Here is a 23,713-nt window from a genome sequence, read left to right as displayed (position 1 = left end):
TCGAGGTTAATTTATATTTAGCTCTTTTTTTTGTTTGTTTTTTGTTTTTTGCTTTTCATTTCCTCCTGTACCTCTGTGCTATCAGGTAGGATTATTTTCCTTTTGCCTTAATAATTCCCTTTAGCAGTTTCTTTAATATGAGCCTAATGGTGATGAATTCTCTCAGCTTTTGTTTGCTTGAAATGTCTTTCTTTTGTCTTCAATTTCAAAGAATCTTCTTGTTAGGTTGGCAGATATTTGCTGTTGTTATTTTTGTGGTTCTCCTTTTTGCAGATATCTTACTTTTTGCTTTGTGGATTCCAACATTTCTGTTGAAAAGTCAGCTTTCAGTCATGTTGTTACTTCTTTGAAAGTATTATGTATTTATTTCCTCTGGCTGCTTTTTATGATTTTCTCTTTCTTTGAGTTTTTAGCACTTTTACTATGATGTGCCTTGAAGTGGTTTTCTTTGTATTTATCCTTTAGGGGTTTGCAGTACTGCTTACATTTGTGACTTGATGTCTCATGAATTTTGGAAATTTTCTTTCAAATATCACTTCTTTCATTCTTTCTCTTCTTTTTCTTGGGATCCAATAATAGGTATGCTAGACTTTTTTAGTGTGCCACATATTTCTTTTTCTCTCCATGCTTCAGGTTGGATAAATTCTTCTGACCTAACTTCTAGGTTACTTACTCTCTTTTGACCTATGCATATCTGTTGTTAAACTCATGTATTTAGGTTTTATTTCAGTTATTGAATTTTTAAATTCTAGAGTTTCCATTTGATCCTTTCAAAAATATTTTCCAGTTCTATTCTAAAATTCTCTATCTTGGCAATTAAATTTTTGAATGTCTTGATCATAGTTATTTTAAAGTCTGTCTGATAACTCCAATATTTGAATCTCTTGTGGATCATTTTCTATTGTCTGTTTTCTTCTCTTGATTTTTGCCATAAATTCTTTATTTTTAATTTTTTTTGTATGCTTGGTTATTTTTTACTGAAAGCTGAGCTTTAGTCTTTGTGAGGACTGATCTATTTCCCATTATACCATACTTCTGGGATGAAGCTCTTTTTGGCATCCCAGCTAAAATCCTTGGGTGTTTACTAGGAACCATCTCCTTAGTAAGCCTTGAACTCCAGTTTTTATTTCCCTAGCTCTATGAGACTGCCTAAACCTCTGGGCAGCCTCTCAGCTGTTGTTTACAGTTTAGAAAATACTTCAAGAGGAAAGTAATCAAATGTTGTTTTGGGGATTTGCTTCTCTCCCCTTAGGTTCTTGCTGCCTTCATAACACTCAGATACCTTTAAACAGATTTTTTTCCAGCTCCTCTAGTTGTTTTCAAACCAATGGTTGATATAATAATGTCTGCTAGCTTACCATAGCTGGAGACAACTTTCTGGGCCTCAGTATTCTTAACACATTATTGACCAGGGAATTTTTACAGAAACTAATGCCTGTGGCCGTAATACGTCTCTGGTCAAAAATGTGTTAAAGGCAGCATACTGTATTACATAAGGAAAGAAGATTTGAGTCACATATTTATGATGTAAAAACTCTGGCCCTATCCGTTAGTAACTCTGTGACCTAGGATAACGTATTTAGTCTCTCTACATTTATGTTTTTCTTAAATAAATAATACAAATGATAATCTCTACTTCACAGGGTTGTTTTTTGAAGGTTAAATAAATAAAGTACTTAAATGTTCAGCATAATGTTTAGATCATACTAAGTATTCATAGATGATAAGTATTTTTGTTCTTCATCAAGAAAAGAGAGTTAATATTTCATAATACATGGCTGCTTAAAAGAATGTAATGTGATTATTTGTGTAAAACTTTTTATAGATTGCAAGGTACTACAGAAATAAAAACAGAATAATTATTTATGAAGTGTATTGATCGGTTTTACGTGGGAGGCACTGCGCTAAATGCTTACATGCATTATGTCATTCAATATTTATACTAAGCATATTAAGTTGGAACTCTTATTACCATTATTTTACAAATGAGGAAACTGAGGTTAGGAAGGATTACATGACTTGTCCAAGGTTAGAAAATGAGATTGCTGTGTCCTAACCACTAGACCACCAGGGAACATCAAGGTTAGACAATGACAGGCAAAGAAAGCAGGGTTTTAACCCAACTCTGACCAACTCCAAAGCCAGAGCTCTTAACTCCACTCCTGTTCTAATCTCACAAGGCTACATTTCTCTTTCCTAAATGAGGAAAAAAAGTTAGTTTTTGCAGAAACTTGCACAGGCCCTGGAATCCAGTAGGTGGTCGGTAAATATTTATTGACTTACTGATATCCATGTCAATAAAATCTGTTGACACAGTAGTAATAGAAAGAAATGACAATTCAAAAAGAGGACTTCTAATTTTGTCTTTAACTTCCAGCCATGCAAGTCAGAATTAGGATGAATTAACGTAAACTGAGAGTGAGAACAAGTTAAGAATTGAATCATAAATGGAAATTCTGACCCATGTTCTAGAAACCAGTTGCTATTGCCACCTGGAGCCCCCAAATTATCAATTAAGAGTGGCTGTGGCTTGGATTTATGCTTCACTTTTCATTGTACTTACATGTGAGTCATTTTACTCAAATTGTAGAAGGAATGTGATTCCAGCCGCTGCAGAGTTGCATCTATTGACAAGTAGCTGAACATCACAAAAATATAAAACAAAGTAGAAAGTTAGTAGGGTTGTGAACTGCAAACATACTATTAATTTTGATGTAACTTCTTTGTCAGGGGCTTCCCAGGTCATGCAACATGCACAACCCTCATGGTTTCTCCCTAATTATGTTAAAATTAGTTATTACTTTTTTTAGATCCTCTTTTATCTGAAAGTTTCCCAATTCATTGGACCTATTCATCCTTCTGGTTTCATTCAACAGATACTTCCTTTAGAAGCTTTCCCCAAATTTCCTGATTAGGTCAAGTTTCCCATAGTATATCCTCATGGCACCATGAACTTCTCCTTCCACTAATTATCACCATGAAGCTTTGCAAGTGCTTGGATGATATTTGATTGATGTTGTCTCATTAGACTGCGAGTTCTCTGAAATGGAGAACTGTGTGTTTCTGATGGACACTGAATTTTGAGTACCTTTCATATTGCTTGTCATGTAGTAGACTTCCAATAAATATGGATTAAGTGAATGACTGAGTGAATGAATGAACAGATGAGTTACTCAAAATAGCAGAAAATGAAAGATGTTAGAAAAGAATTCACCAATAAATAAGAGGCATTTTTAATGGAGTACCTAATTGCATGAGGTCAGAGATGTAGTTACAAAGAAGATGAAGAAAAAGCCACATTTCTCTAGTGGAACATTCCATAGGGTGGTGACTATATATTCTCTCAAGACTTTTCTTCTTGATTTTGATGAGGCTGAAAACTCAATATTTATTTTGAACTTTGTAAGCGAAAGGCAACACAAATAAAAGTTTTAAGTACTAAAAAGGAGAAAAGAGAAACTTCTAAATACAATTTGTCAAGAATACATAAGGGGTGATGTTTCAAAAAGTCTCCTAAATTCCGTCTTGTAATAAGAATGACTAATGCAGCCAAATTCAATGACTGCTTTTTATTGAGAGGCATTTCTATGACATTTGGGAAAATTAATGATTAACAGATGGTGTCCACCTGTGGCCGTAGCAGAGCTTCTCAACCCTGGCCATACAAATGAACTATTTGGGAGGCTTTTAAAACATAAGATGTCCAAAACTCAGTCCAGGATAATTAATTCAGAGTATTTAAGGGATGGGGCAAACACTTTTATTTTTAAAAAGCTTCCCAGATGATTCTAATGTGCAGGCAGGGTTAAGAACCACTGGCCTATAGTTTGAATTGAATCTGCCAGTAAAATATTTTCATTAATACAATGTTTATAAGAGGAGTGCTGACTGTTCCATTTGAGTTTTTTTCTCATGGGTATTGTGTGTATTCTAAAGGTCCTGCACTTTCTGTTTTGAATTATCTATTCTCCAAACAATTATCCTTTGATTTATCAGGTCTCCCAAGTCATTGCCACTTGCGGATAACATTACATAAATTATTTTGATCCAAATATCATATCTCTAACATAGAGGAAACCATTGAAGATGTTGAAAAGAATTAATTTATTGTGTAGAGATTGTGGGGATTTATAATGGATGAAGCTGAGCCATCTGAAGGACAAGATTAATTTTGAAGGCTGCAAACTTCTTTTCCTAACTTTGCATCATATCCACTGCTCCAAATTTTCTCCCGAATTTCTTAGTTTAGGAGGTGCAAAGCTTTCTTAAGGTTTTAGTCATTCAGCACATGTCATAATCACTGAAGTTCCAATTTCTCCAACTGAATGATACCTCCTTAGAAGACTCTTATAGCTCGGTTGCGAAGACACATATAGGAACCGTTTATTCAGTGGGATAAAAGCAGTGATTCCCTACTTGCTTATCCCATTTTTATAATCAGGAAAAATCAGATCCCACCTCTTCCTCATATTTCTTCTTGGCATGCAAGTCTCATGTAATAACTAGAGTAACCATATCATTAATCATCCAAAATAGGATATTTTTGTGAGTTAATATAGGGTGCTATTAACAATTATGCTAGAATAATAGGTGGGAATTTGTACTGTTCCAGGGAAAGCTACCTGGTGATCTCTTGCCCCCTAGATGTGACAGCTCCCTAACTATTATTTAGGTATGTGTGTATGCTTTCATTCAACAAATATCTATTGAACATTCACTATATGTCAGTAAATGAGCATTGACCACTCAGACCTGTTCCCTAGCTTCAAGGAACTCACAGTAGTGCGAGATACAGACAGGTAAATGGGATTAACATGTAGAGTGATAAATTCTCTGATGGGGTTCAGGGCACACTTAACCCAGACTGGAGAATCTAAACATAGTCTACCTGGAAGGGTCCTCATCAGGACCTTCAAATCTGCCTGGATGTCCTGAATATCTCAGTCAAACTTCCTTCTTTTATTGCCCATCATTTTATTTCAAACCTTCTCAAATTTCTAACTCTGCCCTTTCTACCCAAATATTAGTAGATAATCTTTTTAATAATTTGTAGAAAAGATGGAAACCTTGAGATGAGAATTCCTTGAACCCCCCTCTAATAAGCCTATTAATTTACCTGCACCTGCCCCATCTCTAACTACTATTTCTCGTTACAGTACAAAAGGTGCCCATCTTCCTGTAGAAGGTCAGTCCCTCTATTTGGACCCCATTCCCTCCTGCCTCCTTAGGGACCTCATGTTCTTAAAATTGTTCTTTCTTCAGTTTTTTTTTTAAGCCTCTCCTTCTCTTTGATGCCTTTCCCTGTTCCCAGTTACTTCTACCTGTTTATGACTCTCAAGTCTTAATCTCTACCCAAATCTCTCCTGAGTGCCCCTACATACCCAGAATTTCCAGTTCTCCTTAGTCTACTTTGATTTTTTTTATCCTTTTTGCCATATCCATATTCCCTTCTGTATTAATATATTTATTTATTATGTTTTTGGTTCCTTGCCTATTTCTTTTCATTTGAATGTGAACTCCACAGGGGCATGGCTCTTTGTCCATTTGTTCCCTGATGTATCCCTATCTCTTGGAAAAATGATCAAAATATACCAGGGACTGAATAAATATTTCTTGAATGAATTAATAAAAGAATTTTATCCTGATATCTATTAGACATAGCTGCTTGATGCCTCAAAGGCACCTCAAATGCCACAGGCCCCAAATTGAATTCCTAACTTACCCCCTGTCCCTCCACAGCAAATGCACAGAAAACTTCTCTACCTTGGCAAATGTGTTCATCAACCACACAGGTGTCCTAGTCAGAAATGTCGATGAAATTCTCCATCTCATTCCACCTTCAAAATCAACCAACTTTTAAGTTTGTCAGTTCTCCCTTATTTCTCAAACCTGGCCACTTTTTCTTTATCCCCACTCAGCCTTCACCATTCAACTTGCCATCCCCTCTCCCCAGGCACTGCATCAACCTCCTCACTAACTTCCTGTCTCCACTCTTGCTCCACTTCCACCCCTTTTCCACAGCACAGCCAGGGAATATTTCTAAAACATCTGATCTGTCACTTCCCTGCTTATAATCGTTCTGTGGCTTGGTCCTTAGGGAAGATTTCAAACTCCTTCCAATGATTCACAAGGCCCTGTACCCGCTTCCCTCCCAGTTTTGTTTTTCTCTACCGTCCCCACTCCCAGCCTAAGCTCCAGCCTCAACAAACTTATTTTTAACTTCACTGACATCCCTTTTCTCTTCTGCTTGGAATTATCTTTCCATCTTTTGTTTTTTGGCCAGATAATACACATTGCAAATTAGGCACCATTTCCTCCAGGAAGCCTTCCCTGACCCCACCCCATATCCAGGTAACAGACCTCTCATATGAGTTCCCAGGTCACTCTAGAACTGACCCCATCATGGCACTTATCACTCTCTTAGGAAGGAAACTGGAGGCTCCATAAGTATTGTCTACTGTTGCATATGACACATCTAGCAAAGCGCCAGGCACAAAGTAGGGCTCAGTAAATATTCATTGAATGAATGAATGAATGAATGAATATAGCCAAGTAGAGACACCAAATAGGCAATTGTATAGGGGAGATCAGGGAAAAGGAAGAGCTAAAGGGGAATTTGAGGCTTTTAGCTTTCAGACCACTAAATGGTGCTGCTGTTAAAAGAAGGAGTAGAGAGGGAACAGTTTAGGAGGAAGATGATGAGTTTATTTTGGATATGTTGTTTGAAGTGCCTGTGGGACATCAAGGTGACACTATTTGGAAGGATGTTTGTAATACAGGCCTGAACTGCAGGAACAAGTCAGGGCTAGAGATACTCATTTAGGAATTAGTTGTATTAGGTAATAGTGAAGCCAAAGGAATGGGAGTTTTCATTCAAGGTGTGGAGGGTATAAAGGAATTAGGACAAAATAAACAAAGACCTGGTATGTAAGTAACTGAATGAAATGAAATAGGAATCCAGGAAAGGAAACTGAGGCAGAGTAGCCAGGGTAAGATGTTAAAAAGAGGGAGAGAACAACATCAGGGAAACCAAAGGAGGCAAGAATTTGAAAAAGGAAGGGCTGGTAGAAAAAGAAAAAAACTGCAGAGATGTTCAGCTGGGATGGTTTCTCAGTCTCAGCACGATTGACATTTTTGGACTAGATAATGCTTTGTTGGAGGTGGGGGGCATCCTATGCCTTGTAGGTTGTTGAGCAGATCCTTCACCTCTACCCCTTAGATGACAATAGCACCCTTCTCTCCAGTTGTGACAACCAAAAACGTCAAATGCCCCTGACATGACACAATGGACACTCAATAAATGGTCATGAGATGAATAAATTTAGCCAGAGACCACACAGGCTGGTGGTATTGTCATTGGTAGGCCTGGATTATCTGCATTGCTTGTCAGAATCAACTAAATGAAATAAAGACCAGGCTCATTTCACACACAGATACACTCTTTGTCAATGCAACATGGAACCCCCTTTTCTCCTCACTCTTGAGTGTATAGCAATTCAGTTTTCTACGATTTTAAATTTTCAAATTAATTTTAATTCTTTTTTAAAGTGAGAAGTCTGAAATCACTGGCTACATTTATGACAAAATGTAAACATTTGTACTAGTGGTGAAAAGAGAATCAAGAATTGGTAACTAGGATAGATAGATTAGAAATAGATATATAGATATGTTTATGGGAGAGATTCCTGGCTAAGGTGTTGTCACATATCAAAATATATTGAAATACACCAAGAATTATTAAATTCTTAAGGCCAAAGGAATTTAAATTTACTTTAGGTTTAAAAAATCATTTAGGAATTAGGGAGTAAAGATGTAGCAAAATCAAATAAACATCTTGTACATAAACTTCATATATATTAGAAATGTAGATGTCATTGACTTATGCAAGTGCGATATATAACAAGTATTTTTCTTGATAGAACACATTTAGAAAATAACATGTCACAATTGCAAACTTCTCTTTATATTAAAAAAAATTGACTTACATCCTGGAAATATTGGGCAGATTTGAAAATGCATGACTGGGAATGGTTTTCAGATGAGTCTCTATAAACTTCCTATGAAAATAACAGTTACACAATTAGAGTTTAAATCATTAGACTTTGCTAGTAACCCACCTTAATTATACAGAATACATTATTAGAAACATGACAATCCTTACAATGTATATTTTATCATACATAAGCAAGAAAACAATTTTTCCCCCAACAAAACAAGAATTGAGAGTGAGAATCAAATGCAGACAATAAATCTTCAAACTTTGCCTTTGAATTATCAGTGAACTAGTATGCCTTGTGTAACATCGTATTTAATTTGTTAATGGAAGGGCAACATAATATATTTATAAGTTTATTAGGACTACTGAATTCATTGTCAATGGAAATATCTTGAAATGCCACCAGAGTATGTATTAAGAGGATTAAATGCATTTGATATATCTTAAAGATTAAAAATAGTGGTATGATTATAATCTTTTTGCCCAAGCAAAGGTCTCTTCAACCATTACCTTGATCTTATCATCAACGTGCTGCAATTTGGAAATAAATGACTGACAAGGAGCTAATTCTTCTCAGGATCATGACATCTTTGTTGCATATGCAACCAAAAGGTTGTGTCTTTTCTTCCAGTTTGCTTTTTTGATACTTTTCAGAAGGCTGAGAGTGGTTTCCTTACGCAATGAGACCTCTTTATGCACTCCAGTATGTCTCTCCACCTTGATCCTTCATTTTTTATTGCCTTTCTTTGTTATAGCAACTGCTTGAATAGAATTCTGTATGGAAAAAGGTGTACCTACTGTTCTAGCTGGCTTTGCAAAAAGCCAATGCCTCACCATCCTTATCCTCTTCTCCGTGGGTCTGTTTTTGCCATTTAAATGTTGGTAATTACACATTGTTCATTTACTACCTTTTTAAAAGACATCATACTGAGATTGTGTATTTTTCCTTCTAGGCTGCAGGGTTTTTTCTCAGTAATCTATTTCCTTGATCTATGTACTCTTTGAACTACTAATTTTTGCAGTGATTGAAATACATTTAGAATTTCTGGTTTCTGGTTCTGCATGACTGGAGCCTGGAAGTCACCCCTCCCTCCTAACAGTAAGCAAAAAGTGGAACAGACTGAAAAATCAACAACTCTTCTTGGATCTGTGGGACAGGGGAAGACATAGGGCAAACCACTGTCCCCAGGACTGGAGAGACAGACAGGTAAATACAAGGAGTCCCTACTTCCCAGAGCAGAGACTCATGAGCAAAAACTATAAGGAGGAACCAGTGCCAGGGTAGGGTAGGAAAACCTGAGCTGTGATTGACCAATTGCCAGAGATGCAGCGCAGACAACTCTGAGAGTTGGAAATTCTAGGAGGACCTAGTCACAGGCGGACCTCCACAATTTTGTGAGATTTACCTCCAGGAGTTCCACAAGGTTCTAAGAGTAAACACTAGGGAAAAATCCCTTTGTGCTTCTGTCAAAGGGAGGGGAAAAGGAACCATCTGGAAATACAGTTGACCCTTTAACAATGGAGGGGTTGGTTAGGGGCACCAACACCCACACAGTCGGAAATCCACGTATAACTTTATAGTTGGCCTTCAGTATCTGCAGTTCTGCACCTGCAGATTCAACCAACCACTGCTGGATCAAGTAGTATTGTAGTATTTACTACTGAAGAAAATCCATGGATGAGTGGACCCACGCAGTTCAAAGTCATGCTGTTCAAGGGCCAACTGTACCTCAGAGCACTCTGTTCTTTTTAACAAGGCCTGCCCTCGGGGGAAACTGGTTATCCAGACCCTGTGGAAGGGAATACACAACTCCAGCTCCTTCTAGCCGTTCTGTCCCGCCTAGGGGGAGAGAAAAAACTGAGAAACACTGGTGAAGTTCACAGTCCAGAGGCATAGGCTCACTAAAAGCCCTAATCACAGGAATACAGAACACTTCCCCTCCCCTGACATCTTATCACCACGTTACTAAGACCTATGTATAGCCATTCCTTTTACCCAGTACATCATGTCTGTCTATCAAGAAATACATCTGTAACTTGCCTAATCAGAGCCTCAGTAAAACCAAATTAATTTATAAAAGGGGGCAGAGGGAGGCGACGTGAATGACAGAAGGGTAGATTGTCAGCCCTTTGCAACACTGGTGATTCAGCGTAAAGTGCAATATGCCTTCATATGATTCCAGAAATTCAGGTCCAATAGATTACCTGTACTCCCTCACAGGTCTCCCACTTACATGCCCTTAATTGGATTGATTAAAAGCCTGTTGGTCCAGATCCAAGTTTCTGAAGTTAAAAAGAAATGAGAATAACAAGTCGTTGGGACTAAAATCTCCTAGTAAAATTGGGCCATGCCTAAGAAAAACAAAGGATAAGGTACACACCTGCTGGGTATCACCCGAAGAGACTTACTTAAGCTCACAGATAGTCTTACTTATGGAGCATGTCCTAAGGCATGGATATTGAGGGCATACTTATCTAAGATTTTGCACACTGCTTGTAGGTAATGCGGACTTAATTTGTAACTTTCATTGGCTAAAAATTTGGGGATTTATTCTGTCGTCAAAAGTAAAGAACCTATACTTAATTTAAAAGAAAATTAGAGTAACAATGGTTTCCGAGAAGTTTGCCTTGGAACAGAAATAGCATCTAAATGCAATTTAATAGCCTTTGGTTAAAGTTTCAAATAATGTTTATATCGTTTTCCAATATATGAATTTCTGAAATTTGTAATACATGTTTCTTGGATTTTCTCTCTCTCTTTCACACACATAAACACATACACACTTCAAGTCAGAACAAAGATCTTTTTCCTACTACTGAGTTAGTTGTAGCTGATGGAGTTCGGGACACACTATCCCAAAACATATTGTGTTGGCATACTGAATACTTTAAGCTGGAGGAATCTGAGAAGCAGAGGTGTAGGAAGGATTCTCTGACTCCCCTTCACACTCTGAAGCAAGCCCTAAGACCCTCATGTGAGAGGTGCCCTCCCCGGAGGAAAGGGGCAGCCTTATCACGGAAGACAGAGGGATGCTGAGGGGATTCTGAATGAACAGACCTTGCAAGTTTCCCCTAGTTTACTATTCTCAGCTCATACCCCTTTGTCCTATCACATTTTCCCACCACTTTCCTATCTTCATCAAACCTAGCATAAGAATGCTCAAGTTTAATCACTTCTTCAAGTCTTCATTTCTTCATAAAGGCTCCCATGTCATGTAAAACTTGCATTAAATATATTTGCATGCTTTTCTCTTGCCACTCTGTGTTTGGTTACAAAGCCCTAGCTGAGAACCTAGAATAGTAGAAGGGAAATATTTCCTTTTCCTCACCTACACGCAGAATGTGTTTTAAAAGACAAACATTTTTGAAATGCTAACATTTTGCTTGATTGCACAAACAAGATATTCTTCTCAGCCAGATTTCTCATCAAAGAAAGCCACCCATATAAATGCACTGATAAGAATTACGTATCTCAGTACAGCTGTCTTACTAATGATACGATATGCACAATATGTCCTAAGCAATAAGTCCTAGCCTAGGATGAAAATGAATAATCTATTTATTGAATGAACTTAGTTAATAACGTGATGATTATAATGCAGAAGACTGGTTTCAATAATGTTAAATGAATGAACTATCAGAATGGCCGCTGATCATATAAATTGCCAAATTCAATTTAGCAGCTTGTACAATTTACCTGGATATAATCATAGTAGTGTGTACATAATCTGTAAAAATAAACTCATTAATGAGTTAAAAACATATTTTTTTACTTTGGGTATAAATTGTCTTGGTTGCCACTCTAAAGTTCACCACATATCCTCTACTTTCTTCCCCAGCTTTTAAAATGTTATTATTCTGATTTACACAAAAATATGTAGGAAGAGTTTTCTCTCAAAGCATCTATCTCCCTTCTAATAAAGAGCAAAAATCATTGGCTAGGACATGACATCTAGCTAATTAAATAGTGAAGATACCGTATTTATTTATAGAATCTTTGTTCCATTTTTCCCCACTAGTCTTACTATGAGGCTCCTGGAGAATAAGTTATTGTAATATATGGATGCCTTTCTGACCTCTAGCTGACCCCAGATGCATGAGCCTTAACCCTTAAGGAGGTTTGGTGGTGGTTTTGTTAGGCAGTAATTTTGTAACTAGAGCTAACTGATACGTGTTTATCATCAACTTCTTTCTCTTTTTTGTCCCCTCACCTAGGGACATACAGTTGGATGTTCTTTCCATTGTCTATATTTTCAAAAGCAGAACTTTATTCAAAGAATCTTGTGACATTGTGATTACTGCTTTAAAAACAGATGGGAGAGGAAAGAAAGCAAATGATTGTAATTATTTGGCCAAAATATTTTATTTTACTTTCAGAATACATTTTGAATATTTTTAGAAGAGAAAAATACATATCTAAGAGTATATTCTTTTGATAAAAACATTAGAAAAGCTTCAAGGTGTTACACTATTATCCAAAGGATTAGCAGCAAAATAGTGTTTATTTCATATGAAAATACACCAGGCACAGAAGAGACTCTGCTTTTTTTTGATGGTTCAAAATAAGAAGGCAATGATTATTCTCTCTAAAATAGAATGAAAAAACTCAGAAGGCTTACTTTATACAAATAGTATCAGTATTTACTATTAATGACTAAGGCATCCCATATAACTCATTGGGGAAAAACGTTTACAGCTATAGTTTTGTATCCTAAGTGGACTATGTACATTTAATAGTTAAACAGGTTGGCTTTAAGATATGGAAATTACAAGAGAGAATAAATATTTAAGCTGATGATGTAATTTAATTTGTTTTTCTAAGACTTATTTAACCAAGAAGTATCAGTGAGAATATGACTTAGAGTCAAATGTTTCCTTTGGGCTTTGAGGAGGCAAGATTTATATTTCTCAAATATCTGCATTTGGAAGCTGCAGTGCAGAAATAGAAATGCATGTGAAATGCCACTGATTGACTTACAGATTTTGCTGAATAGGATCCAGTTTTAAGTACCGTCTTCTTTGTTCTTGCAGTAGTGATGGGAGAGGGAAATCTGATTAATGGGTAGTTCTCTATGTTCCAACAAGAACAGTTTGCACAATTAAATTTTTCACAGTAATCTTGCATGATAGTAGGCTCATTTCACTGAAATTTTATCAACACGTAAATCCAATCAACATTCCAGCATCTTGTATTTTACAAGGTTTCTGGACTCATAATACATAGTCTGTGTGTTGGTGTGTACATGTGGGTGAGGTTTTAATTAATCAATGCTTCAGGTTTCCCATTACAGCCTTTACTTGATAAAAAATGTGAAGTATGAGCAGATGAGCCAGACTGAATCTCATGAGTTGAGAATCCCTGCTGATCTTCTTTGCCATGGCTGAGCTTGTGTGGTCCAGAAACACCAAACTTTCCACTTGCGTGTCACATTTTTGGTCTCTTGGCGATCAGGCTGAGAATATTTTATTTTTTTATAAATTTATTTATTTTTTTACTTTTGGCTGCATTGGGTCCTCATTCCTATGCACGGGCTTTCTCTAGTTGCGGTGAGCGTGGGCCACTCTTCGTTGCAGTGTGTGGGCTTCTCATTGCAGTGGCTTCTCTTGTTGTGGAGCACGGGATCTAGCTGAGCGCAGGCTTCAGTAGTTGCAGCACGCGGGCTCAGTAGTTGTAGCTCGCGGGCTCTAGAGCGCAGGCTCAGTAGTTGTGGCGTACGGGCTTAGCTGCTCCGCGGCATGTGGGATCTTCCCGGACCAGGGCTCGAACCCGTGTCTCCTGCGTTGGCAGGTAGATTCTTAGCCACTGTGCCACCAGGGAAGCCCAGGCTGAGAATATTTTGTGATTCTGCACCAAGCTTGTTTGTTTAATACTGTCATCTGCATTTCTTTCTGGGTTTTTTTTTTTTTTTTGGCCGTGCTGTGCGGCTTGCGGGGGGGGGGTCTTAGTTCTCCAGCAAGGGATTGAACCCAGGCCCTGGCAAAGAAAGCATGGTGTCCTAACCACTGGACCGCCAGGGAATTCCCTCATCATCTGCATTTCAAGGGCTCCTTTATATTTATTTTTTTAATTAAAAAAAATTTAGGAGAAAGAGTATTTTTTATTCAGAATTACATTAATTCTATTTTTAACAGCTTTGTGGAGGTTAATTGACATACAAAAAACTATACATAATTAATGTATACAATTTGATGAGTTTGGCCATATGCACCCATATGGATTTCATGCACCCATGAAACCACAACAATAAAGGTAATAGACATATCTATCACCTCCAAAAGTTTCCTGTGTCCCCTTTTTTTTTGTTTGTTTTTTCTTGGTTTTTGTGTCTGTGTTAAGAACATTTAACATGAGATCTACCTGCTAAACAAATCTTTAGTGAACAATACATTATTGTTAACTATAGGCACTGTGTTGACTAGCAGATCTGTAAAAGCTCCTTTTTATTAAATACCTGTGTCAATCAACTGATAATTCATTTAGATGTGCCAAGTGTGACCATAAAAAGTACTGGACATTGTTGCTTTTGTTGTCGTCATCCATGTACAATGCTTGGTGTCAGTCTATCTCTTGTAAAAATAAAATACAGTGTGTGTGTGTGAAAAAAAAAAAAAAGTACTGGAAAGTACTGGCAGTAGAAGAAGAGAGAATTGGTGCAAATAATCCAGATACTTATATATTGTGAAGTTGTACACTATAAACTGGTCAATATTAAATATGATGTTTATCATTTGCCCATTGTTTCTACTTTGCTGAGAAAAAAATTCTCATTGGTGAATTTGTTTTACCATTGTGCAAATTTTTTTTTTTTTTTCTAACTCTGTGGTGAGTTGTGAGAGAGTGCAGCAAGCACAGGGATTAAAATCAGGGATGTAGACCCAGAAGAATCACGCAGTCAAATAGTTGGGACTCTTTACACATAGGCCGTATGTTTAAGTATGAACAAATTTTAATCTGTACTAAGTTGTGTTTTCCGTTTTTGGTGGTAGGGTGGGATTTCAGTCAGTGCTGCTGCTGAATTATTTACAAACAGTACAAAAATACTAGGTGATGCCTGCAACACAAGGTGTGAAAGTACAACACCCAGATTCCAGAGGCGCCTATGAGTCATCATTTTGGGACAGACAGTTTCCGTTTGGGCTTTAATTTTTGTGATCCGAGACTTAGAAGCCCAAGCAATGGCCTGACAGATCTGGCTTATGGAAATTGTCCAGCTTACGTCATCTGGGAGAGAGTTTTCTATTTATGATGCTTGGTTTCCAGATTTTAAAATACATATTTAATTTGGTTTTATTTCATTTGGGATACTTATTGTATTGAAATTTTTTCACACGTATAATTTGTGTCCAGTAAGATGCACAAATCTTAAATGTCTACTTAGATACTTAAGGGTATACCAGTGTGTCAACGAAAAAACTAATCAATAGTCAGTCTAAGAATGAAATGGAAATTTTTATTTGAGCCAATCTAAGGATTATAACCCAGGACACAGTCTCTCAGAGAGCTTTGAGAACTGCTCTGAAGAGGTAAAGGGGAAGGCCAGTATACATTGGATTTTGGTGAATGGGGTATATACAATCAAACACACATCCCAGCAGAAATTTGCTGCTAGTCACAAGGAACAGACGTCTTAGTTAATGGTTTAGTGCTTTTCTAAGTATGGGAAGATGCAAGAATCCAGGTTTATAAAAAATTTCCCCTGGGCTTCCCTGGTGGCGCAGTGGTTGAGAATCTGCCTGCCAATGCAGGGGACACGGGTTCGAGCCCTGGCCTGGGAGGATCCCACATGCCGCGGAGCGACTAGGCCCGTGAGCCACAACTGCTGAGCCTGCGCGTCTGGAGCCTGTGCTCCGCAACAAGAGAGGCTGCGATAGTGAGAGGCCTGCACACCGTGATGAAGAGTGGCCCCCACTTGCTGCAACTAGAGAAAGCCCTCGCGCAGAAACGAAGACCCAACACAGCCATAAATAAATAAATAAATAAATAAATAAAATTTAAAAAATAAAATAAAATAAAAATAAAGCAAATAATTAAAAAAAAAATTTCCCCTGAAAATATCTATCTGAGGGTCTGTTCTGCCAGTTTTCCCAAAGCACAGAGTGCCTCATCCTGATCGTTGCCATGAATTCCTTTCAAGGTGTACTGCAGGTCAGCGACGGCAGTGGCTAATGTGTAGACCTGGATAGTGGACAACGTTCTTTATTTTATAATCCCTTCCCTTTCAGTCTTAATTTCAACTAAGGTTTGGGAGGCATTTCATGAGCAATTTGTCCCATGGTGCTAGGAATGCTCATCCCCAGGTCAGGTGAGGATTTCGTTGATAGCCCATTCAGTGTGCTGTTACTGAAGTAGGCGCTGTTAACAGTAGCCAAAATCCTCTGGACCACCTGTCTTACTAGTCTGTCATGGTCCAGGAAATGGTTCCCTCTTGTTGCTTCTTCTCATAATTAGAGTTACACTGTTACAACAATTGATCTTATAGAATTATAAATTTGATCAATTAGGTTTCAAGGCGCCTAATCATCATTAATTTTATCTGAGTCTCAGTCACACATTTGGTAATATAAGAAACAATAATCTTGTACAATTAGGCAGAATACAAGTAATATGACTGGTAATATTAGTAGGTCATCAGTTAAGTATTTAAGCTAAGAACTTCCACTGGGTGTGGGCCAGTATCTCCCCAGGTCGTGTGAATAGTCTGTTCCATACCAATCGCTATCTTTAAGGGAAATGATACACTGGCATTGTACATACAGTTCACCAGAGATGTCTGCACATACAGCGGAGTAGTGAGTCATTGTGACTCCTTCTAGGATTGAGAAAGGAATGTTTTCTTCCAAGGAGTTACATGGCTGGCGCCAGAAGGAGGAAATTGATCTTTAGGGTTGAGCAGTTATTTCTGCTGTTGGGAGGTCTGGTTAACATAATGCAGACACACAATGTGCACTAGAGGGGAGGGAGGAGGCCAAAGGGCAGAGAAAAATTTTATGTTTAAATTTTTCTTGTCTTGCCTTAAAATATGAATTTTTATTTCATCCAGTATAGGTAAGTATACTTATACTTTACATATATGAACACATATATCCATGTGACGAGGACCTGGATCAAAATATAGAATATCTCCATCATCTGAGAAAGTTCCCTTGTGCCCCTTTCCAATCAGTAACTCTGTCCCTCTCAGAAGATAAAAACAGATTGCTCTCTTTGCATAAATGTAATCATATATTAGCCACCCTTTTCTGTCTGGCTTCTTTTGTTCAACATAATGGTTTTGAGATTCGTCCATGTTGTTGCATGTATCAGTCGTTCTTTCTTATTGCTAACTATGAATATACATCATTTATTTATTCATTCTCTAATTGATATTTTTCCAGTTGGGGCTATTACGGTTAAAGCTTCTATGAACATCCGTGTGCAAACTTTTTATGGGCATATACAATCATTGCTCTTAGGTAAATACCTAGGAGTGGGATTTATGAATCATAGGTAAATATATACTTAATTATAACAAAAACTGCTGGTTTCCAAAGTGACTGTACCATGTTCCCTCTTACCAGTGATGGATGGGAGTTCCAGTTAACTCCGCATCCTCACCGACACCTGGTATTATCTGTCTTTTAAATTTTAGCCAGACTGGTAGATGTGTATGTAAGTACCAATCTTGATTGGTATTTTTAACTGCTAAAGGATTTGGAGATATGCACAGTCATGTAAAAAAGTATATTTGTAAACCCAAGTGTGAGGGTTAATTTTGTGTGTCAACGTGACAGGGCCATAGAGTGCCCAGATATTTGGTTAAACATTATTCTGGTTGTGTCTGTGAGGGTATTTCTGGATGAGGTAAACATTTGAATGAGTAGGCTGAGTAAAGTAGATTTCCCTCCCCAGTGTGGATGGACCTCATCCAATTCATTGAGGGCTTGAATAGAAAAAAAAAAGGCTGTATAAGAGAGAAAATTCTTTCTCTCTGCCTGCCTATCTTCCAGCTGGGACATTGGTCTTTTCCTGCCTTTGGCCTCGGACTTAACTGGAACTTACATAGAGTCTCTCCTGATTCTCAGGTCTTTGGACTCAGACTGGAAATATACTGTCAGCTCTCCTGTGTTTCCAGCTTTCCAACCGCAGGTCTTGGACTTCTCAGCCTCCATTACCATGTGAGCCAATGCCTTATTGTAAAAAATCCTTCTCTCTCTGCCTATGTCTCTGTATATAGAAGATATATGTATGTATTCTGTTTCTTTGGAGAATCCAGACTAGTACAACAAGGATGTAAATTGAAAATGATAAATATCTACATAGCTCTGAGCCAGGCACTATGAAAGTACATTACATTTATTACTTCATCATCATAACAGCCGTGTGAGTTAGGTAATATTATTATCCCCATTTTACAGATGATGATCTGAGATACAGGAAGGTTAAATAACTTGCTAAAAGCCACACAGCTGTTCAGTAGGAGAGCAGGGTTTTAATCACAGGCAAAAAGACATCAGATTCTTCAGTATACACTACTGCTGTTCTGCAAAGTATGAAATGTAGATGATAATAATAATACCTACCTCATAGGGTTGCCATGAAGATTTAACAAATTATTGTTAGAAGCACCTAGAATAATGTCTGGCACATAGTGGTTGCACACTAGATGAGTTTTTTTTTTTTTAAAGAAACAAAAACATACAAATCTGTTTGCCAGTTTATTAATCGATGATGAGAAATACAACTGTCACATGGACCAGAGTAGTCATGATGCCAAGCCCATGCTTCCTTGTGGGCAGACTATTGTAGGGAACCAAGACAGATTCAGAAGATTGCTTGAAGAGCATGAAATCCATCAAAAGAAGGAGATGAACTCATTTTTTAAATGCTCTCAGGCTAAGAGAGCCTAATATCACCACTTCTTACAAGGAATGACCTTGCCTGTGGGATCACAGCACTTTGCATTCACTGGTTTAAGATTCATTTGTCTTGGACATTGACTAGACAGGAATTTCCACAATTCTCATGTGTGACTCCACTTTCTCTCTGCGCTTATGGCTGATCAGTTCTCTGCCAGATGGATATTTTCTTCAACTAGATTGCATGAGGTTGTTCTGTTTCCTTTAAGAGATTTTATATATCTCTATTATGATCCATTATGTGTTACTTTAAAAATTTCCTCTATTTCAGTTGTTTCTAATTTACTAGGGAGCATTACAGTGCAGCCTCAATATTATTGGGAATATTTTATTATAGAGCCTTGGACTACTGTTTACTTTGTGTGGTAATCTTACTTGGTATGTAAATAAAAGAAAAAATGTAAACGGTTCCCTTTAACACTCTTCCCCAACCCTCATGGAGCACTTTAGGCTTTGAGGAGCACTGTTTAAAACCTATATATTTGTCTAAACCTTGTTATTTTATGGATGAATAATATGAGGAAAGGTTGAGTGACTTAAGTTCATATAATAAAGTAATAGCAGTCCTGCAAGCCTTCCACTATAAAGTGTACATACATATGGTGTTCTGAAACTACATAACCATAGGTTCTTTCCTTTGTTGTGAAGGTGTGACCCAGAGGCACTTCAGGAATCAACACATATTTAGTACTACACATATGCTGAGTGCTTACCATGTTCCAGGCACCATGCACGGTGCGGGGAACGCGATGATAAACAACTCAGATGGACATCCTGCCTTCAGGAAGCTGAGACCAGTGGAGGAGCTAGACATTAAAAAAGCTATTTAATACAGTTAACTTACTATATTATTATCATTGTGTTAATGCTATGAAGGAAGAGCCCAGATCTGTGCAAGTGCATAAGGAGTCTTCTCCAAAGAACTGATTTAAGCTGAAACCTGAAGGCTATAATTTATAAAAGAATCTGAAGGATTAAAAGTGTCAGTGAAAGAAGCAGGGTGATGGACTGGGAGTCAAGGCATTTTGAACCTTAACCAAAGAAGGGTGATAATATTATCCACTCTTCTCACTTAGTTATTACGAGGAGAAATGAAAAGTGAATTATATATCGCACAATACTGAATGAATGTCAGGAATTATAATGCATGAGGTCTTATATAAAATGATGCCCATAAACATAGCTGGCCTCCAGTTTGTACTCCAGATAAAAGCATTTGGTGAACACTTGCCATCTGTCTAGTGTTCGGAAAGTAGTTTTCCTTAAAAATGGCAATGCAGGCTTTGGCAGAGGGTAACATTAACGTTTTTTTCTGGTAGTCACGTGCAAATTGGCAGTTCATTAAGTTCAACATCTCTCATTAAAATTTCAAAGTACTGTCAGTGAATTTTATCCAGGGAGAAAAGACTATTGGCTTAGCAAACTTTCAAACCAGTCAGGACAATGAGTGAAACATCAAAGAGTTAGTATGCATAGATTTATCATATATATATTCTATTCAGAAATGTTAAATACCAGGGTCAAATATTTTTGAAGGAGATGTGTGTGTGTGTCTGTGTGTGTGTGTGTCTGTGTGTTGTGTGTGTATGTTTTTGTTGTTGCTGTTGTTGTTAGGGAGAAGAAAAATAATTTTATTTAGCAAATGATCAAAAAGCAAGTTCTTCTCATTCCTAATTTGCATTTCAGGTGTTAATATTTTTGAATGAGTTAATTCTCTTTTCTGTGCTTGCGTCTTAAGTGTTATACACTGATTTCAAACCACAGTCTTCCTCCCTACCACTTCTGCTGCTCTTCATACATTTATGTAGATCCAAATTTCCATTTGGTATTGTTTTTTTCCTGCCTAAAGAATTTCCTTTAACATGTTATTCTTCTTGTTGTTGTTAGTGCAGGTCTGCTAGCAATGACTTTGTTCAACTTTCGTTTATCAGAAAAAGTCTTTATTTTGCTTTCAATATGGAAAGATATTTTCACTGGGCATAAAATTATAGGTTAACAGCTTTTTCTTTCTTTCAGTACTTAAAGATGTCATTCTGTTGCATTCCAACCTGTGGAGTTTCTGACAAGAACTCTGTGTATTTATTTTTTTCTATGGTTTTTTTTTTTAAAGTATTTGTTTATTTATTTATTTATTTATGGCTGTGTTGGGTCTTCGTTTCTGTGCGAGGGCTTTCTCCAGTTGCGGCAAGCGGGGGCCACTCTTCATCGCTGTGCGCGGGCCTCTCACTTTTGTGGCCTCTCTTGTTGCGGAGCACAGGCTCCAGACGTGCAGCCTCAGTAGTTGTGGCTCATGGGCCTAGTTGCTCCACGGCATGCGGGATCTTCCCAGACCAGGGCTAGAACCCGTGTCCCCTGCATTAGCAGGCAGATTCTCAACCACTGCACCACCAGGGAAGCCCCATTTTATGTATTTTTAACCATAGAATTCCATTTAGGTCTTGTCCATATCTTCCATTTCTCTCCTCATTATGGTCATGTTTTCTTTTCTTGAGTTTCTTTAGAAGACTTATAACAGAAATTTTGTGTCATTGTCTGTTAATTCCATCATCTCTGTCATTATGGGTCTGTTGTTATCAACTGATTTTCTCTTTGTTATGGATCATTTTTCCTGTCCTTTTTTCAAAAAAAAAAATTCCTATTGCTTAGAGAGAGAAGATAATGTGGAAACTGTTACTGAAGGGAAGAAAAGATTTACTGATGTCCACTGTGGTAGTAAAAAGATGGCCACAAATTTTCCTCCCCTTGAATTTGGGCTGACCTTGGTTGCTTGACCAAAGAATGTGGTAGAAGTAGTGTTCTTGCGTTTTGAGGTTAGATTAGAAGATGTCTTGAAGCTTCTGCCTGGGTGTCTTTGAATATTCTCCTAGAGGGCCCTGAACTGTCATGGAAGAAGTCTGACTACCCTGAAATGAAGAGTGTAGGAGCTCCAGTCACAGTTCCACCTGAGACGAGCATTCAGCCATCCCCACGAAGCAGCAGACATGTACAGGAACACACCTTGGGCTCTCCAGCGACACCCCTTTGTCACGCGAATACCATTAAGTGAACTCTGATGATGCCATGAGAATGATTCAGCTATATCTTATCCTACCCCAATTCCTGATTATAATTTAGATATAATACAATGGTTGTTTTAAACCTCTAATTTTTTATGCAATAATAGATAACTAAAATATCCAGTCTAATATTGTGCTATGAATTTTATATATATCACATATTGCTAAGAGTAGCCACATCTTATCATAATTAACCTCACCAAGCTGAGATAAATGTAATAGGATTGATTTAATAAGCACCTGCAGAATGACAGAAGTTAAGCTTCATGTCCACTGTTCTCTTTCCCTCTATTATTTCTATCCTGGTTGCAAAGTTACTTGAAAACTTGGGTAATAACAGAGTTTAATAACCTGTAAAGAGGCAAACTAGAAATGATTCTTCTCCATGTAGCATTGTTAGTGTTCATTTTACCACCTATGTTCCATCAGTACAATGGGGGAGAGAGTTTAGCTGCCTTTGACTGGGCTGGCCAATCTCAACTCTGCTAATAACTGTCTCTGTGACTTTAGGTGAATTTTAAACTCTCTGAGCCTCAATTTCTTTTCATGTGTGGAGAATAGTATCTCTTCTCATTAACCCACAGGGTTATAATGACCACCAGGTAAAACAACCTAACTGAAGTTAAATGAAAATTTTATGATTGTGATTATAATAGTATTAATAGGTATTATAATTAACAAGCATTTAACTTCTTATCTCATAATATTTGCCCTCCCAATTATAGGGATAAAGAAGTGGTTTGAAGAGAACAGAGGTCTCTCATTTTCAAACTGAAATTGATTCTGATTTAGGGAATAGTGAAAGGTAGAGGTTGAAATTAGATCAAAAATAACTCAAGGCCCCATGTGACCTAGGCTCACTGCAATGTCATTTTCAAAGAAATACTGTTAAGTCAGTAAAAGGAAGTCCTGTCTTTACTTGTGGGAGTTAGCGTTAAAGGGGAACCATTCTTTTTTTTATTTGAACTATAGCTGATTTACAACGTTGTGGCAATCTCTGCTGTACAGCACAGTGACTCAGTGATACACACACACACATATATATATAGACACTCTTTTTGATATTCTTTGCCATTATGGTTTATCCCAAGAGATTGGATATAGTTCCCTGTGCTATACAGTAGGACCTTGTTGTTTATCCATCCTAAATGTAATAGTTTGCATCTACCAGCCCCAAACTCCCAGTCCATCCCTCTCCCTCCCCTGCTCCCCTTTGGCAACTGCAGATCTGTTCTCTGTGTTTGTGAGTCTCTTTCTGTTTTGTAGATTGGTTCATTTGTGCCATATTTTAGATTCCACATATAAATGATATCATATGGTATTTGTCTTTCTCTTTCTGACTTAATTCACTTCGTATGACAATCTCTAGTTGCATCCATGTTGCTGCAAATGGCATTATTTCATTCTTTTTAATGGCTGAGTAATATTCCATTGTATATATGTATCACATCTTCTTTATCCATTCATCCGTTGATGAACATTTAGGTTGTTTCCATGTTTTGGCTATTGGGACTAGGGTTGCTATGAGCATATGGGTACATGTATCTTTTTGAATTATAGTTTTGTCCATGTATATGTCCAGGAGTGGGACTGCTGGATCATATGGTAATTCTATTTTTAGTTTTCTGAGGAACCTCCATACTGTTCTCCATAGTGGCTGCACCAACTTACATTCCCACCAACAGTGCAGGAGGGTTCAAAGGGGAATCATTCTTTTTTTTTTTTTTTTAACATCTTTATTGGAGTATAATTGCTTTACAATGGT

General features: G+C 37.5%; 1 protein-coding gene across 3 annotated transcripts in view; it reads right to left on the bottom strand.

The window, feature by feature from the left end:
- Positions 1–23,713, bottom strand: part of TSHR (thyroid stimulating hormone receptor) — a 153,978-nt gene that overhangs the window by 59,677 nt on the left and 70,588 nt on the right. For all 3 annotated transcript variants that reach the window (XM_036843095.1, XM_036843096.1, XM_036843097.1), the window contains exons 2-3: positions 7,986–8,057; positions 2,564–2,638 (exon numbers count right to left, since the gene is read on the bottom strand). In XM_036843095.1, coding sequence (XP_036698990.1) covers positions 2,564–2,638; positions 7,986–8,057 — 147 coding nt within the window. The remainder of the gene's footprint in view (positions 1–2,563; positions 2,639–7,985; positions 8,058–23,713) is intronic.

The sequence above is a fragment of the Balaenoptera musculus genome, chromosome 2 (genome assembly GCF_009873245.2).
Source record: "Balaenoptera musculus isolate JJ_BM4_2016_0621 chromosome 2, mBalMus1.pri.v3, whole genome shotgun sequence".
NCBI classification, from domain to species: domain Eukaryota; kingdom Metazoa; phylum Chordata; class Mammalia; order Artiodactyla; family Balaenopteridae; genus Balaenoptera; species Balaenoptera musculus.
This window is presented reverse-complemented; position numbering and strand designations above follow the sequence as displayed.